The sequence below is a fragment of the Alligator sinensis genome, unplaced genomic scaffold, assembly GCF_000455745.1.
Source record: "Alligator sinensis unplaced genomic scaffold, ASM45574v1 scaffold54_1, whole genome shotgun sequence".
Lineage (NCBI taxonomy): Eukaryota > Metazoa > Chordata > Crocodylia > Alligatoridae > Alligator > Alligator sinensis.
This window is the reverse complement of record NW_005841962.1, coordinates 1,906,381-1,922,963: the sequence shown is the minus strand read 5'-3', so window position 1 is coordinate 1,922,963 and position 16,583 is coordinate 1,906,381. Positions and strand designations below refer to the sequence as shown.

The 16,583-nt window shown below is 44.3% G+C and overlaps 1 protein-coding gene across 1 annotated transcript; it reads left to right on the top strand.

Moving 5' to 3' along the window:
- Nucleotides 1–1,748: 1,748 nt before the first annotated feature.
- On the top strand, nucleotides 1,749–14,327 carry LOC102386741 (C-C chemokine receptor type 5). Its single transcript, XM_006020640.3, has 3 exons — nucleotides 1,749–1,860; nucleotides 1,958–2,068; nucleotides 12,720–14,327. Exon 3 carries the CDS (start codon nucleotides 12,731–12,733, stop codon nucleotides 13,787–13,789), a length of 1,059 nt encoding a protein of 352 aa, XP_006020702.1. The 5' UTR covers nucleotides 1,749–1,860; nucleotides 1,958–2,068; nucleotides 12,720–12,730; the 3' UTR covers nucleotides 13,790–14,327.
- Nucleotides 14,328–16,583: the final 2,256 nt, after the last annotated feature.

Below are 16,583 nucleotides of genomic sequence, written 5' to 3'. Positions count from 1 at the left end.
TGCTGCACCATAAGTCATTTAAGGCGCATTACGCCACCAAATTTCCAACAGTGGTTGAAATTAACGTGTAATATGCTGCCAAGGCATATAAACACCAACACCATTAAAGTGGTGCAAAAGCATTTAGTCTGCTTTAAAGTGTTGTGTGCACACGCCTCTCATTTCATCTACACACAGCCTATGCCATCAACCTTTTTAGACTGAAGGCACCATTGCATAGACTCGTGGTACCCTTTGGAAAATGTCAGCCCTTAGTTTCCACTCTTTTTTGTTTGACTACAGAAAAATAACAACAACTTTTCTGTTGCAAAGAACTCAGAAAGCCCACAATTATAGATTTCTATTTGAAATCCCTGGTTTATTTTGTGAATCATGTTTGCAAACTTAACACTATTAACATTGTCTGGTACCGTGACACCCTGGTTGAGAATCAGTGACCTACACAATGTTTCATTAGCTTATTTTCAAGACTACTAGTGAAAAAGACAAGAGTTCCAGACCTTTCCCAGATTTTACTAGATTCCATTTTGGCTCAGAGAATAAGAAAGATAGGCACCCACTATCCATCTAGACCTACCATGGTTAAAAAGAATCTTATTTATTTATCTTTTAATTATGTAATTTTTGACATTTATATCCTGCTGTGTCCAAAAGGCTTAGAGTGGCCTTACAACAAACAAACAGCCCACAGACAGGATTCCCAACACAACACCCAGGAACCCAAAAATTATAACTTCCTGCCCAACCACTGCTTCCCTGCCCAAACCCCCAAATAAACAAACCTTCCTGTCAATCCCAACCACACCTCTTAATTGCCACTCACGTCTAAATACGAGACACCTCTTTGTACTTGCCAACCCCACTTACCAGTATTTCTCCTAAACCTTTGTTCCCACAAAATTAATGCTACGTTTAATTTATTTTGGGTGACTAGATATCCCTGGTCCTAGGCTCATGAAGGGGATCAAGTGTGGATGCCTAAACAGTCCTCCTGTCCAGGATCTGGTCCGAGTGACAGAATCAACTAAATTGACTGATCAGTGCCGTAGCAATGAAGTTTGGCACCGGGGGAAAAGCCCACAGCGGCAGCCCACCCTCGCCCCATGCACAGATCCGGGGGGCACATGCCTCTCTCCCCACCATGCTTGCCCGGGAGTGCATGCAGCAGTAGGAGCCGCTCCTGCCCCATGCCCCCACAAATGAGTTGCTCGCGGCTCTGTCCTGGCTGGCTGGGCAGTGCCTATTGGAGCCCCTTCAATTTGGCATGTAGCGCGGTGGCCCCACTTTGCTACGGCACTGACTGAGATCTACCATAGTGCACTCAAAATAATGAGGCAGGCAGCACTGTAACTGTCAAGATCAAATGTTACAGTTGTTGTACAACGGCACCAACCACACATCTTCACCTGTTGCTAAGTGACTGATTAATAGAAAAGGCTAAAGAATGGACATTTAAATTCCCATACAAAAATGTTGTTTTTAAAGAGAATTAGTTGAATGGGATATACAGATAACGACAAAAACCAAAAAAAACCCCTAAAGGTTTCTATAATTGTACTCTTGGATTGTGAAATCTTCAGTCCAGCCACCACAAAGGTCTTCTACAGATTTCAAAATCTCTTTGCACATCTGTGCTTTAGTGAATTTTACCAAGCGGTCTGAATGTCCATTTATAGAAAAGAAGAACTTAATTTTCTTGATTTTTTTTACCGAGACATTTGAATTCTCACTAGAATTCTGCAAGCTTGTCTTGCACATTTTCACACAGGAAGAGGTGTTATCTGACCTGCTTTCTTATGTGCTAAAGTGATTTATACACTGTAGCTGTATAAGGCATAAGTTGCATCCACGAAACATTGGGTAAGTTGTTTTTCATCTGGGTTTTTTTGTGTTTATAAATTGATGGGTTGTTTACAGATATCCTGACCTGAAAATTATCTGCTAAATCATTTTTCAGTGGATTCGATTCACCTTTAAAAATAACCATTGAGAAAACACAGACAGAGTGGAACGGAATAAGCTATTTTAAAAGGACATAACCACTACTAGTGTTCAGGAGAAAAACAAGGTAAGCAATGAGCAGATTTCTAGACATTGTGTTGCACAATATGTAATGGAATTAGCTGTCTCTTGCTGTCAGATCAAATACGAAAGATTTTACTATAAGAAATTGATACTAAATTGTGGCAAAATTCTAATTAATGTAAGCAAATGCTGGTCTAGTGACGATGACATGATATACCCTGCAGAGCTAAGTGTGGAGCAAAGTGGGTGATATTCCCCAATCAGTATATATTGTGATGGAAATTTGCCATCAAATATCAAAATATAAACCCCTTTCTATCATGAAGAGAGGAGAATCTGTTTTGCTAAAGTAGAAATATTGGTGTTGTAATTTAAAGACTGGAGGATGGAACCTGTTTACGTGTAATACATCTCTCCATAGGAATGCCCTGTGTAATTTAGCTTTGATCTTCATTTTATGCTGTTTAGCAACTATATGGCACCATGAATAGGAACTCTGACTGCAGTTCATTTTAAATAAATTTGGCACTTTAAAAAAGTATAATTGTGATCCGAAACTTCCTGTGAAACAATGACATCTAACTTGGCTGATTTATTTGTAAGCTAAATACATGGCCAGCTTTTGACTCAAGAACAATAAAGACTGTAAGCCTGTTCTTCCTGGTTTGTTTTTTAGTGTGGGGGGAATTTCTCTTTCTTTTTTTTGATAGACTAACTGCAGATTTCTGGAAAGGAATCCTAGGCTGCATTCACAGTGATACGTGCAGAGGATAAAGCCATCCTCTGTACATAGCTACATTTGTCTCCTAATGAAATGCTTTGCACCAACAGATGATACAGGATGACACACTGCTCTTTAAATGATAAGGAAGCCTAGGCACTGAGAGATTAAATCACTTGTTAGGCAGCAAAGTCAGATGCCCCAGATCTTTCAACTTGTGGTCAAATGTTCCAGCTACTTAACTAGGGTGTTTCCTAGAACAGCAAAATACAGTGCATGTAGGAATGTTTCGTTTAACATTAGTAAATGCCAAAAGGTGGTTATCAGTATCTGATGCATACTCATGCCAACTGCAAACAGAGACATGACTGCTTATGTGGAGAGACAGTCTGAAGAAACAGGTAGGCTAGTGGAATAGAGTTGAGCTACTGGGAAAATTTTACTGGAGCCAGGGAGAGAGAGGGAGAGACCAAGAGTTAAGCACTTAAATTTGAAGGAAGAAGACAAGCAGCAGGAAAGACCTGGGAGAAAATCTCAGGAGAAAACAATAAGAGCAAGAGAGACTCATATGGATGGAATGGCAAGAAGAACCTCAGTGACAAGGAGGAAGCAGGGCCTTTCAGGAAAGTAGGTCATGATCATAGGAGTGGCTGGAGTTTGCTCTCCTTAGCAGTGTTCTTGAATCCTACTGGTGCCTCTGATTCCTATGCTTGTAGGAATGTATACTTGTACATAGAAATGTAAGTTATGAAGGGAACAGGTTAAGTTTTAGGGACCAGGTTACTTTTCGGAGAAGCTTCTTTTCTGAAAGACTGCTCCAGATTTTTTTTTTAAGTTCAGCACATCTGTATGAGCCATAGGCACTTCCTTTACCAACCAAACCACACCCTGTTGCCATCTGTACTGTGGAACCGTTGTTTTAGAGAGCTGGTACATAGAGCTTTCTGCATACTAGGCCTCCTTACATTAAGGAGTCTGGAATTGTTCCCTCAAATACTGAAGCCCTACAATCACTAGACATTTTGGCCTGATCTTCATTCTCCCACAGCACTTATAAGTAGCGGTGTATGCATGATCGCTTTCCTCATATACTTTAACAAGGTGTTGAGAAAAACAAAACAATTAGATAAACAGAAGCAGTTAATTTAAAGCAAGCTAATTTTTAGGGGGAAAAGCCAATAATTTCCCTGTATGCATGATAGGGTCCAGAATTTTGTAAAGGAAGGTGCAAGAGCAGCAACCTGCATTGCAGGGGTGGCTCCACCCCAGCTCCTAGCTTGCCCCCACCTCACCAGGATGGGCAGACCACACCACGGGAACAGCAGCCAGGAGCTTAAAAAATATCCCAGAATCAGATAAGAACCCTATCCTGTACCTGCTCTTGGCAGCCTCTCCTTTCCCCTCCATGCTCAGCAGCATGTTTCCTCCTTGCTCATTCCCTCCCTCCTGTACCCATCATTGAATCTCCTGCTGTTGCTTGCTGTCCCATGTTGGGGTAAGATCCAGAGCCCCTCCTGCCCCGCTCTAGCTCGGTTGCATGGAGAGCCAGGCTGAGCAAGTGATAATGAGAACGGCAGCAGCAGTGGGCCAGTTCCCTCTCCCTAGTCCGGTTCCCAGGCCTGCGCGGAACACTTGGGGGTAGAGGAGGGACTGAGTAGAGGGGAGGAAGAGGAACCCACCTGCTGCTGCCACTGGGGCACTTTCCTTGAGGAATGGTCCGTATGCAAATGCTCCATTTGATACCATATATAGTTTTTTACGGAGAGCCACCTTTTTTCCTTAAATGTCTTAGCTACAGATGGGGTAAAGCTGTTAGTGGTTTTGCTTCCAGTGTTGGCCCCAATAAAGTACGCTTCCTGCTTTTTCTTAGTCAGTCTGCAAGACACTCTCTATATTTTATTAAGCTTGCAGCCTCTCTCTCTCGCTACTAGTATCCTGGATAAACCCTAATTCTGCTACCATACATTTGAAACTATTTGGCTTTTACAAAGACAAGTCTAGAGGCCTTCTATAGTTCCCCTATAATTAGGATGTCTTCTGAAAATGTAGTCAAATAATTAAAGTATAGTTAGTATTCCTTTAATGAGTACTCTTCCCAATGGCCCTCCATTCCTTCTAGCAGATAGCATTTTACTTTCACCCCAATCAGTGTACTGACTCCTTTCCCTGTGGGGCCAAAACTCAGGTTGTGGCATTGCTTAACCAAAGTGGCAGACAGGTGCAAATAACCTCCTACCACACAGCAGCCACCCAGGTTGTCGTTTATGTTACCTGGGATACAGGTGTCTTGGTAGGTTGGCTACTAAAAAAAACAGACAAGAGGCAGGTCTACAGTGTTTTTATTGTTTATACCCAGAAGACCAAGAATAAACACTTATCCAAGTGACTATCTGGCTACCTGTGACAGTGCAATATATGTTCTCAGCTAGAGATCATCTAGGGTGGGGAGACATAGAAGAGAAGTGGTGGAGGGTGGCAGGACTGGCAGCAGGTCTTCTTGAATTTGCTATGTTCTCCAAGTTTCCCTCCAGCGTACACTCTATATTTGTATATGGCTTATTTTAATAAACTATTCTCAGAAAACATAAGAAATGCCACTACTGGGTCAGACTATGGGTCTATCTACCCCAGTAACATGTTTCACACAGCAGCAGAGTGGATGCTGGGGGGGGTGAACAGGCCATGCCCAGAATCTTTCATCCCCTGCCCCACTGCCTTTGCAGCTTTCAGCATTCAGTGGTTTAAAAAAGTCTGATTCAAAGGCTGCACTCTTATCTATCATGTTCAGTATCTACTGATGGACCTTTCCTCCAAGAATTTGTCCAAACCTTTTTTGGACTGGGTTAAGCTACCGGCTTCCACCAATACTTTGTGGTAGTGAGTTCCACAAGTTAATTACATGCTTTGTGAAAAGACCTTCCTCCTCTTAGTTTTAAATCTACTACTTCATTTTATGTCTTCTAGTTCTAGTATTTTGAGAGACTGTAAATAATAAATCTATTTACTTTCTCTGCACCATGTAATTTTTTGTAGACCTCAAGCATCTCCTTTTTCTAAGCTGAAAAATCCTACCCTATGTAATCTCTCCACATATAGAAGCACTACCATGCCCCTATTCATCCTTGTTGCCTTTCTCTGTACCCTGCCTTACAGATCATTTATGAATATATTAAATGGCACCAGTCATAACACAGATCCATGTTTATTGTTTTTCCTTTTGAAAACTGACTATTTACATCCATTCTTTGTTTTCTTACCCTTATGTGACAGCCAGAACCAGATGGATTAATAAGCAATAATGTGTGCTTCTTGGAGGCATTTGGTATTTTGCCTAAATACGTAATATTAGTTAATATAAGCTTGTAAGTTTGTAAACTGCAAATGTAACTTGTCTGTCATAAGTTTAACCAAAATGATAAATTAACTGTTCATGGAACTGACTGGGCCCCAGAGGCAAAGCTGTAGCTGTGAGATTAGCTGGCCTACCAGTTTTTTGCTCAGGGTTCAGCCTTAGCAATAAAAACTGGATCTAACTGGTAGGCACGCCCAAACACATTCCAGGAAAGCATATTCCAAGAAAGCATATTCAATTGAAGCCTAAAAGGGGTTGGGATTTAGGCGGAGCGATGTCAATTTCAAACCTAAAGGTGCTGCATCATAATTTGCTTATTGGATAAACCTGAGTCTGGGTTTTATGATAATTTTAACACCTTTCAGTCCCATAGGGTAACAGCTATAGGGCAACATTGTGAGTGGCCCTGAGGCCAACAGATTAATTTAAGGCTAGGTATAAAAAACACATGCATCAGGTAACCAGTGGGAAGGAGGGAACAGAACAGTCATTTCTGTCCTACGCCCGGACCCCAGACTCCCGGTGTGAGTGAGGATCGGATCCTGAGCAAGGGACCTTCCCCGGTAATCCCTCTGACAGCGTCGATCATCAGGGACGCCTGACTTCACTGGAATCACTTGGCACGCACCTGGCATTGAGGGACTATTGATAAGTTGCCAACCCATGTCTGTCTACTTGTTGTTTTGAACAGCCCAGTGTGGCTAATACCCTCGCAGTGCCCAGTTGGCCTGTGACAGATTGATCTATCTATTATTATTATCTGTTGTTATTATTTACTATTAGCTCTTTTATACTGCCTTATCTGCTTATCGCATTTATCTTTCTGTTAACTGTTGTGTGTGTGTAAGCTATAATAAATTTGCCTTTATTCCACTCCCAGCTTTGCCTCCTCAATCCGAAACTGAATCAAACAGCCCAGTTGACCTGTGATAAAATTGATACACTCACAGTGCCCAGCTGGCCTGTGACACCCTTAAGTCAATTTCTGATTCGCAAATGGACCTGCCCTCTAATCACATTACAACCCAATTTATTAAGAGTCTTTGAAATGTGACTGTGTTGAAGGCTTTTTGGATGTCCAGGTATATTAAATCAACTGGGTGGCCCTAATCCACAATCTTGTTGACATCCTCAAAGAAATATAAGATATTGTTGAAATGTCCAACCTTTAGAAATGTCATGCTGATTTCTGCTCAACAAGCCCGATTTATCCATGTGCTGGATGATTCTTTTTATTTTTTTAATTATTTTTATATCAGTTTGGCAAGAACTAAGTTTGACTCACTGGCCTGTAGTTCCCTTTCTCCCCTCTGGAGCCCATTTTAAAAATTGGAGTTATATTGGCAGCCCTCCAGTCCTCCAATACCAATGCTGTTTTTAGTGATAGGGTGCATACTAGCCTAATTAGTAGCTCTGCCATTTTGGACTTGAGCTCTTTCAGGTTTCTGGGATGAATACTATCAGGTCCCAGTTATTTGGTACTGTTTAGTTTATCAATCTCCCCTAAACCTTACCTAATGATACCTTGATTCTGCTGACTTGTCCTTTGGAGGAATAGCTCTGGTGAAGGAATCTCCCCAACATCTACCATAGTAAAGACACTGTAATTTTAATTATTAAGTTATACTATAACTTGTTTCTAGCAAGTTTCTCTTCAAATGGTCAAAATGGTAAAAAACAGTTTTACATTTGACTTTTTTATGCGCTTTTTCATTTTCTTCATTTGACTTCTATCTTTTAAATGAACAGTTTTTTGGTGCGCGTGCCGTTGGGGGGGGGGGGGGGGGGGGGGGGGCGCTGGGCGGTGCTGTTCCCTTTCATAGCCTCCTTTATTCTGCCATTTAGCCGTGCTGGCTTCTTTATGGCTTGTTTTCGGTTTTATTATTTATTTGTGGCACACATTTACTCTGTTTCTAATAAGAGGTTCTTCAGTTCCCATGATGCTTGCAGACTTTCAGCCTTCTTTGGTCCCCCACTTAAACCTCTTTCTAACTAGTTTCCTCATTTTTTATAGTTCCCCTTTTTTAAAGGCAAAAGTTACTATGAAAGACTTCTTTATTTTTTATTTTCTCCCCTCCTACACAGATGTCAGACCTATTTATATTGTGGTCACTATTATAGAGTGACTCTTCTGTAATTCTAGGTATCAAATCCTGTGCACAATTTAGGACTACATTTTAAGAAGGTTCTTGTAGGTTCCAGGGCTGACCCAGAAAGAAGTCATTTATAGGCTAGGGACAGAAGTTGCACATAAACTGGTTTAAGTAATTGGAAACTGGTTTAAACCTGTAACAAAACAGATGTTCAGTGCACATAAACCACTTTCTAAATGGCCCCAACTGGTTTAAGATAAAACTGGTTGGATGCAGTATCAGACTTCACTGACTGAGGTCAAACCAGTTTATGGAACTTCTGTCCCAGACCCCTTCCTGGTTCGAGTTAACTCAGTCCCCCAACCCTGCTTTAACTCATGATCCTGCAACCCTGCTTTGCAACCCTGCGTTATGCCCCTCTGCTTCTTAACCTGCTTCCTTCCTGTGTCCCTCAGCCCATAGGGATGGCAGGTAGGGCAGGGGAACACACCCCCAGACTCCCCAAGCCCGGGTCTACACAGCACATGAGGGGAGGGGAGTGAAAGCCACTATGGTGGGGGCTTTTTGACCTTCAGCAGCCCTTTCCAGCACAGGAGGGAGGGAGAAGTCCTTTGGGCCGGGTGCCTGCCCATGCAGCCCAGCATGAGGGCACCAAGGAGCCCCTGCCTTGCGGACTTCCCCCCACCCCAGCCCAGGGTCCCCCAACCCCAGGCAGCCCCAGGGAGCTGAGGGGAATTCTTCCCTCCCGAAAACCCCTGAGAGTCTCAGGCACCCTCAGGAAGTGGAGGGAAATTCTCCAACTCTTCTGGAGCCAGTTTTGCCAGAGCTGCTGTGAGTCTGAAGCAAAATGAGTTGCAGAGAACCAGAAGTTCCCTGCGTTCCCTGAAGCTGCCTCGGGCTGTCCCTGAGACTCGCAGCAGCTAGGGCAAGCAACTCTGGGGTTCGGCAGTCCCTGAGGCTGCCTCAGGCTGGGAGACCCTGGGCTGGGAGCATGAATGACGCGTGCCTCTTCAGGCGTGCCTCCTATGTGTTGCCTATGGCTGGGGGGGGTGGAAGCCACCCAAGGTGGGGGCTCCCTGGTGCCCCCTTGCTGGGCTGCATGGGCAGGGACCCAGCTCTTCCCTCCCGTGGCAGCTGCTGAAGCAAGGGGGAGGGGTAAATTCCTCTTGGCTCTCCAGGGCTGCCTGGGCTGGGGAACCCAGGCTGGGGGAAACCCCCAGAGGGGGAGGCTGCCCTGAGATTGGCCAGCACCTGGACAGGGGGCTTCCTCAACCCTCTGTAGAGGGACAGCAGGAGGTTGGAAGCATGTACTAGAGAGCCAGCTGGGGACACTTGGCTGGGCTGGCAGTCTGGGAGATGTGCTCTAGCACCCCCTACCTACCAGTCTGGGTCACTACAAGCCTCCCCCTGCCTCTCCCATTTTTATTATTCTATGCTTTTGTATCAATTCCCTTAGCCTTTCTAGCTCACTGTTGCCATCCTGATCTGGTGGTCAGTACACTTTTCTGATTTAGACATGGAATTTCTACCCACAGCTTCTATTGTTATCGTATTCTTTAGTTATCAGTTAAAATATCTACCCTATTTAACTTGGGGTAGTCTTTGTAGAGTGCCACTCTCCACTGTTCTTGTTATTCCTGTATGTAACAGAGCACAGAATGCTCTGTTACTTACAAGGGGCCTGAGCAGCAACCAGGCAGCCCGCAGCTGGCTGTTATCTCAATCAGACAATGTTGCCTGATTGGGGAACAGGACTCAGCTGTAAGGGCTATGCCCTGAACAACAGGGGCAGTAGTCTGCTGTCAGAAGCCGAAGGAACAGCATTTGCCTGAGCTGCTGCTCAGTACACTGACTGATTCAGGCTGGACATAAGGAAGAACTTCTTTACTGTCTGAGCCCCCAAGGTTTGGACTAGACTGCTGCTGGAGGTAGTTCAGGCACCCACTTTGAACTCTTGGGGCGGGGGGCTGGACTCAATGATCCTTTGGGGTCCCTTCCAGCCAGAATGTCTATGAAAATCTATGAAAGGGAGGAGCTACTGGGGGTGGCAGGAAGCTCCTGGTCCTGCGTATGACTTGAAACTGCACCCTTCTGAGTGGAGATGGAGCTACCTGTGGTGGGGTAGCTCCCCAGAAATGCCGGGCCAGTTACCTCCCTCGTGAAAGGCAGGTAGGGGCACCTGATAACCCCAGCCCCCATATCCCTGGTGGGTAGTTTGATCAGGACAGGGGGAGCCCAGGCTCACTGTGAGCACTAAGGCAGGGCCCAGGTCAGTGGAATAACCTGTGGCAGTGCCCGGTCTTGCAGTGGAGCCTGTGGTTGCATTAGGGAACTGGCAGTTAGGCTCCAGGGGGGAATGGAGCTTGGAGCCTAGTCCCATAGTGAGGGGCTTAGAGCCTGGTGTGAGGGGCTTGTAGGCCCAGAGGGAGAAGCTTGGAGCCCAGGGACAGGGCTCGGAGCCTGGGGATGGGGCTTAGAGCCCAGGGACAGGGCTGGTAAGCCCAGAGATGGGGCTGGGAGCCCAGTGTGTATTAAGGTTATAATGAGGCTGGGTGCTAGGCCATGAAAGCATGATAAGGCCGGCTGTTAGGCCATGAAAACATGATGAGGCCAGCTGTTAGGCTAGGAAACACCTGTGAGGCATGGAGCACATTAAGGGGAGGCTGGAGTGTGTACAGAGGCCCTACTCTTATCATTTCTGTATTGTTTATATCCTGGTATTAGAGTATGCCGTGCTCCCCCTCCCCCCCTGCCACCAGGGGCACTGCGTTCATGAATGCAGTACCTTATTTGCATATTTCACCATTCGCGGGGGATATGAGGACGTATCCCCCACTAATGGCGAGGGTCACCTGTAGTGTTGGTTGGAGAGAACTGGCTCTGGGCAGTTAGTCAGAAGGGACTGATGAAAATGCTACCTATATGGTGGGGGAGCTTGCCCACCCTGCATGGGAGCCCCAGAAGGGGCTCAAAAGGTGCAGGGAAGGGAGGACTTACCCTTCCAGTGTGGCAGGGAGCCCATGTGTCATGTAGCCCCTGCAGCATGAAACCTGTGGTCCATATAGCATGTGGCCCCTGGCCATTCTGAGGTTGGACAGCTCTGATATGGTATAGATTATTATTTTGTGTAATGACTCCTTTTCAGCCTTTTGCTCTGTTTGGTTTGATCTCACTACTGATTTAGCTGGATATGGTGATTGCTTTCTTTACTATGCTGAACAGACTAATTATAATATCTGCAAAAGGTAACTCTTCAGTACAGGTGAACAGATATATTGGTCCATATTGGATCAGCAACCATAAAAGAAAAATTGACATTATTGGCAATTGGCTTCTTTTGGCCATTGTAGCCAATAATGTCACCAATAAATGTTGTGTGTATGTATGCAGCCACAGCATACACATAGCAAGGAATGCAGCCCAGCAGTGTGGAGAGCAGCATCTGGCCGATAAGTCTGTCAGAGGGAAGGGGCATGGGGAAGGGAAGGGATGTGTTGGGGTGGTGAGGGAGGGAGTGGGGCTGGGGCAGGGATAGGTGCTGGTGCTGGCCCTGCCCACCCGGGGCATGGCAGGGTGTGGGACGGAGCTGTGGGTGGCTCGTCCAGGGGGCGGGGGGGGCGCTCCCCATCACTGCGCACACCCCTGGTGAGGTATGGGAATTGTGCACAGGGTGAGGGTGGGCTGCCTGCTGCAGGCTTGGAGCCAGGGGCTGTGCTGGACTTTACCTGACAGGGGCGCTCAGCTAGGGCTGCACTTGGGGAGGATGAGGGCAAGGTGGGGCAGGGTGGGTGGTGGCAGCACTGGGGCTACCAGGTGGGCTATGGCCAACCCAAAATTTGCCGTAGCCTCCCCCATAGCCACCACTCCCAATGCTGCTGCTGCCTGCCCTGCCCCTGCCTGCCCTAGCTGGGCAGTGCCTGCCCTTTCCTCTGCCCCTGCCCCAGCCCCACTCCCTCCATCACCGTGATGGCCTCCATCTGGTCCCCCACACTCCTTCTCTTCCCTGTGCCCCTTTCTCCCTCACAGACATAGCCTGACACTGGTCTCCAAGCTGCTGGGCTGCATATCAGCTATTGGATCGATATCAGCCGATATGGCTAGTTAATAATCAGCCATCAGTATTGGCCAAAAAATTGCACCCCTACTCTTCAGTCACTAAAAATAGACTTTGAGTTCTTCTGCTTTAGCTGCACTTCTGTAATTTGGCACAGACCCCTTGAAAGTGTCCAAGGCTAGCAATACTATGATTTTTACCAAAGATGAAGGCTGTGAATCCTAAATGTTACCTGTGGAAACCAAAATTTAGCGCAAGTTGAACGTAGCAGGCTGACTTTCTAGGTGATCTGCAGTCTTCATTTGTATCTTGACAGCGGCTGTGTTATACTGTTTCCTACAGCAAAATTTAGCATGCACAGCATATTTAAATCTCTCTGAGAAACACATGATTATACAAAACACTGTGTTTTACTTCTTTCGCTGTGGTACTATCCAGTTTCCTGTAAGTAACATTCCCTTGCTGCTTTCTCAGGCCACTGCAAGATGAACATTTCTACCTTTGACCCAGACCTAGAGTTGATGACAACAACGTTTGACTATGAGGATTACTCACCGTGCAAAAATGAAGATGCCCAAAAGTTTGGTTCTCAGTTTCTGCCACCACTTTATTCTTTGGTGCTCCTTTTTGGCCTCGTGGGCAATACATTAGTTGTTCTGATCCTGATAAAATACAAGAGACTGAAAAACATGACTGATATCTACCTGCTAAATTTGGCCATCTCTGATTTGCTTTTTGTATTTTCTCTACCATTCTGGGCATACCAGGCAGCACATAATTGGATTTTTGGAGATGTAATGTGTAAAATTCTTTCAGGAATCTATTGCTTGGGCTTTTATAGTGGAATCTTTTTTATAATACTGTTGACAATAGATAGATACCTAGCAATTGTCCATGCAGTGTTTGCTTTGAAAGCCAGGACTGTTGTCTATGGCAGCCTCACTAGCTTTGCTGTTTGGTTTGTTGCTGCATTGGCCTCTCTCCCAATGGTAATATATTATGGTTCTCAAGATTTGACCTGCAGCCTTCATTTTTCACATCAGTCTCAGAGCCAATGGAATCAATTCTTAACCTTAAAGAGGATCTTCCTGGGACTTGTTGTTCCCTTGATCATTATGATCTTCTGCTACACCGAAATTATAAGGACACTACTGAGATGTAGGAATGAGAAAAAACACAAGGCAGTCAAGCTTATTTTTCTCATAATGATTGTTTATTTTCTCTTCTGGACACCATACAGCATTGTTCTTCTTCTACACATTTTTCCAAAGGCAGTTTCTCTTGATAACTGTTACAGCAGCAATCAGGTTTTGGTTGCAATCCAAGTAACAGAATCTATTGCAATGATCCACTGTTGTATTAACCCCTTGATCTATGCCTTTGCTGGAGAGAAATTTAGGAAATACCTTAATAGCTTTTTCAGAAAGCACATTTCAATTCAGTGCTCTAAGTATTGTCCTTCTCTCTATGCTGATAGATGTGAACGGACCAGTTCCACAAACACCCAGTCTACTGGGGAACAGGAATTCTCTGCTGTTCTGTAAAATGTGTCTAACACAGTTATATTGACTTGTATGGAAACAACTGAAAAAGGAAAAAAGGTGTTCGAATACTGGCTTAAAGAAGGCAATAATTGGTGTGTTGACAATATACAAAACATATGCATATACCATCATCACTGGCAATCCCTCACAGTCAAGGTTGACTGTCTTCCATGGTGGCCTTATCTGTGGGTTGAAAGATGGCTGTCAAGGCCAATTTAGGATTGACAAGCTCTGTTACAGGTAGGGCACATGTTTCCATGTAGGGTGGGTGGTTCTGGATTCTTGATTCGGTCTACAGCACACTGTTTCTGCTGTTCCCGCTTATCCGTCTCCTGCTGTCATTGTAAGATTTCAAAGTAAGATGCACGTACTAATACCCACACAAAAATCTGCATTTGCTTATACTGATGGCTATTTGTATATTGAAAAAGTAGATATACATACCAAGTTACTTATGTAAATAAAGACTTTTGCTGTGATAATAGACATGCGCTCACTTTTTGGTAAATGCCATGTGTATGCAATCCTTAGAAAAAAATAGTCTTACACTCTGGGGGTCCTTACAGAAGTTACAGAAAGGCACCTCAATGTCACTGAAACTTTGTGCTTTACACAAAGCGCTTTAAGTTTCAGCATCATCTAAACTAACAGATGTTCAGCATTTGGTGGTGGGGGCATTATAATTTTTGTACTCCAAAAAATTACATTTGGGAGATAGTGCCTTTTGCACTTCCCCTGAAACAGCTTCATTTGGCCATCAGCAGAGACAGGATTTTGGATTAGATGAACCACTGTCCTGGGGCACCAACCTGCCCTGGTTTACAGACAGCTCCCCACTTCCCCTCCCCCCCTGTCAAATCTCAAATGGCATCTCTCAAACAACAGACTAATGAACTCCCATCCTCACCAAGGCACCTGGTCTTGCAGTGGACCCAAATGTCCCTATATCACTAATGGACCTAATAACAAGGAAAAAAATCCTTCAAGGTCCATTCATCTGCAACTCTACCAACATCATATATACCATCACCTGCTTACAATGCCCCTCTGTTGTCCACATCAGATAGAGCAATCTCTGTGTGAGAGAATAAATGAACATGGATCTCATACCAACTGCAGAAAGAAACAAAAGCTTGTGGCAGAACACTTCAGCCTCCCTGGACACTCCAAAACTGACCTCAGAATTGCTGTTCTCAGGCAAAAAAAATTTTAAAAACCAGCTTGAATGGGAAACTGCAGAACAGGAAAAAAAATCCACAGACTGGACTGTGGTTTAAACAGAGACTAAGGATTGGATTCTCTTTTGTTACCCCCTTTGTTCCTACGGGCTCGCTGCTCCTTTGCTTTTCTCTCCTAGCACTGCTTCCTTCCCCCTCCCACTTCACCTCCATCCCTCTCTCTCCCCGCTCCCTTGTCTTTTTTACCCTAATTTCTCTCTCCTTCCTATAATCTGCTTTTGGCATGTCCTGTTAAAACATCTGATAAAGTGAATACGTGTTCACAAAAGCTTGTGCTCCCTGTATATCTTATTTAGTTAGTCTATAAAAGGTGCATATCTATCCTGCCTTCAGATCCAGTACAGCAATTCCTTCTCTCCTACAGTTTAATATAGGCCATAGAGCAGTGATTCTCACCAGAGTGCTGTGAGATCCTTCCAAGGGTGCTGTGGGGAGCCACATCATGTTAGTGCTATTAGGTGTGCAAACATGATTCATAAGATAAACACAGAGATTTCTAATAGGTATCCATGTTGTTAAAAACCTTCTGACTTGCTGTGGTCTTTCTGGGATCTTTGCAAAACAAGAATTGCTTTATTATTATCCTGCACTCAAAATGAGTGAAAACTAAGAGCTGGCATTTTCTGAGGGGTGCCTGGGGACTAAAAAGGGTAAGAATCACTGCCTTAGAACAAAAGGATAAGTAGGCAACTGTTACAGAAATGGCACCCACATTGTTTTCAGTTACTAAATGCATTTGGAAACAGGAAATGAAATAAAGAAATCTTTGCTCATCCTAACCACTTCTTTCAAATTATTTGCTGTTTTGATAACACCAGTTTTGAATTATATCTATATGGGGGAGTATGAGGAAGCTGTTATTGAATTTTCTAATTTCTTGAGTATTAGTGTATACATTCTTTGTGAACACATTGAACAGCAGCCATCTGTTGGAATTTGTAATGTGATTTTTAAGGGATCATATCTTGAAAAAAATGAACAAGTTAGCATTGTAAGAAATAGAATCAAGTAATTAAGCTTTGAAAGGACAATTACTTTTTCAGAGACAATGTGTTTCATGTAGTAGCCAGTTTTTTCAATTAAAGCAACTCTCTTTGTGATATATTCTCAAGAACAGCTTGGAATTCCCCTTAAAGTTAGATCACACACACACTGCGAGTATTATGCAGCATGGGTATCCTGACCCTCCTGTGTGGATATTAAAACACAACCCAGCTCCTTGCAGAAAAAGCCATGCTGCAAATGTTAATCATGAAAGCAGCCCATGCTACTGGAGGTGGCTGCAAACTAAGGAGCCCATGCAATTAGAAGGAATTGCCCTTACAGCCTGGATCTTTTCAGAAGAGCTGTTTGCAACTCAGTGGGTATGTCTACATGAGACATTTACTGTGGAGTAGACTAATTAGCTCTGCAGTAAACATTGTGCATCTACATATGAGGCCTTATTAGGCTGGAGTAAACTAATTAACTCTGCAACAGGATAGTACTTGTAAATATATAAGATATATCCTGCTGTAGAGTTTTCCAAAGCAGTGCACATATAGATGTTGCTGCAG

What these genes read in the sequence shown, in the direction of transcription:
- LOC102386741 (XM_006020640.3), top strand. Translation starts at nt 12,731, where the DNA reads ATGAACATTTCTACCTTTGACCCAGACCTAGAGTTGATGACAACAACG.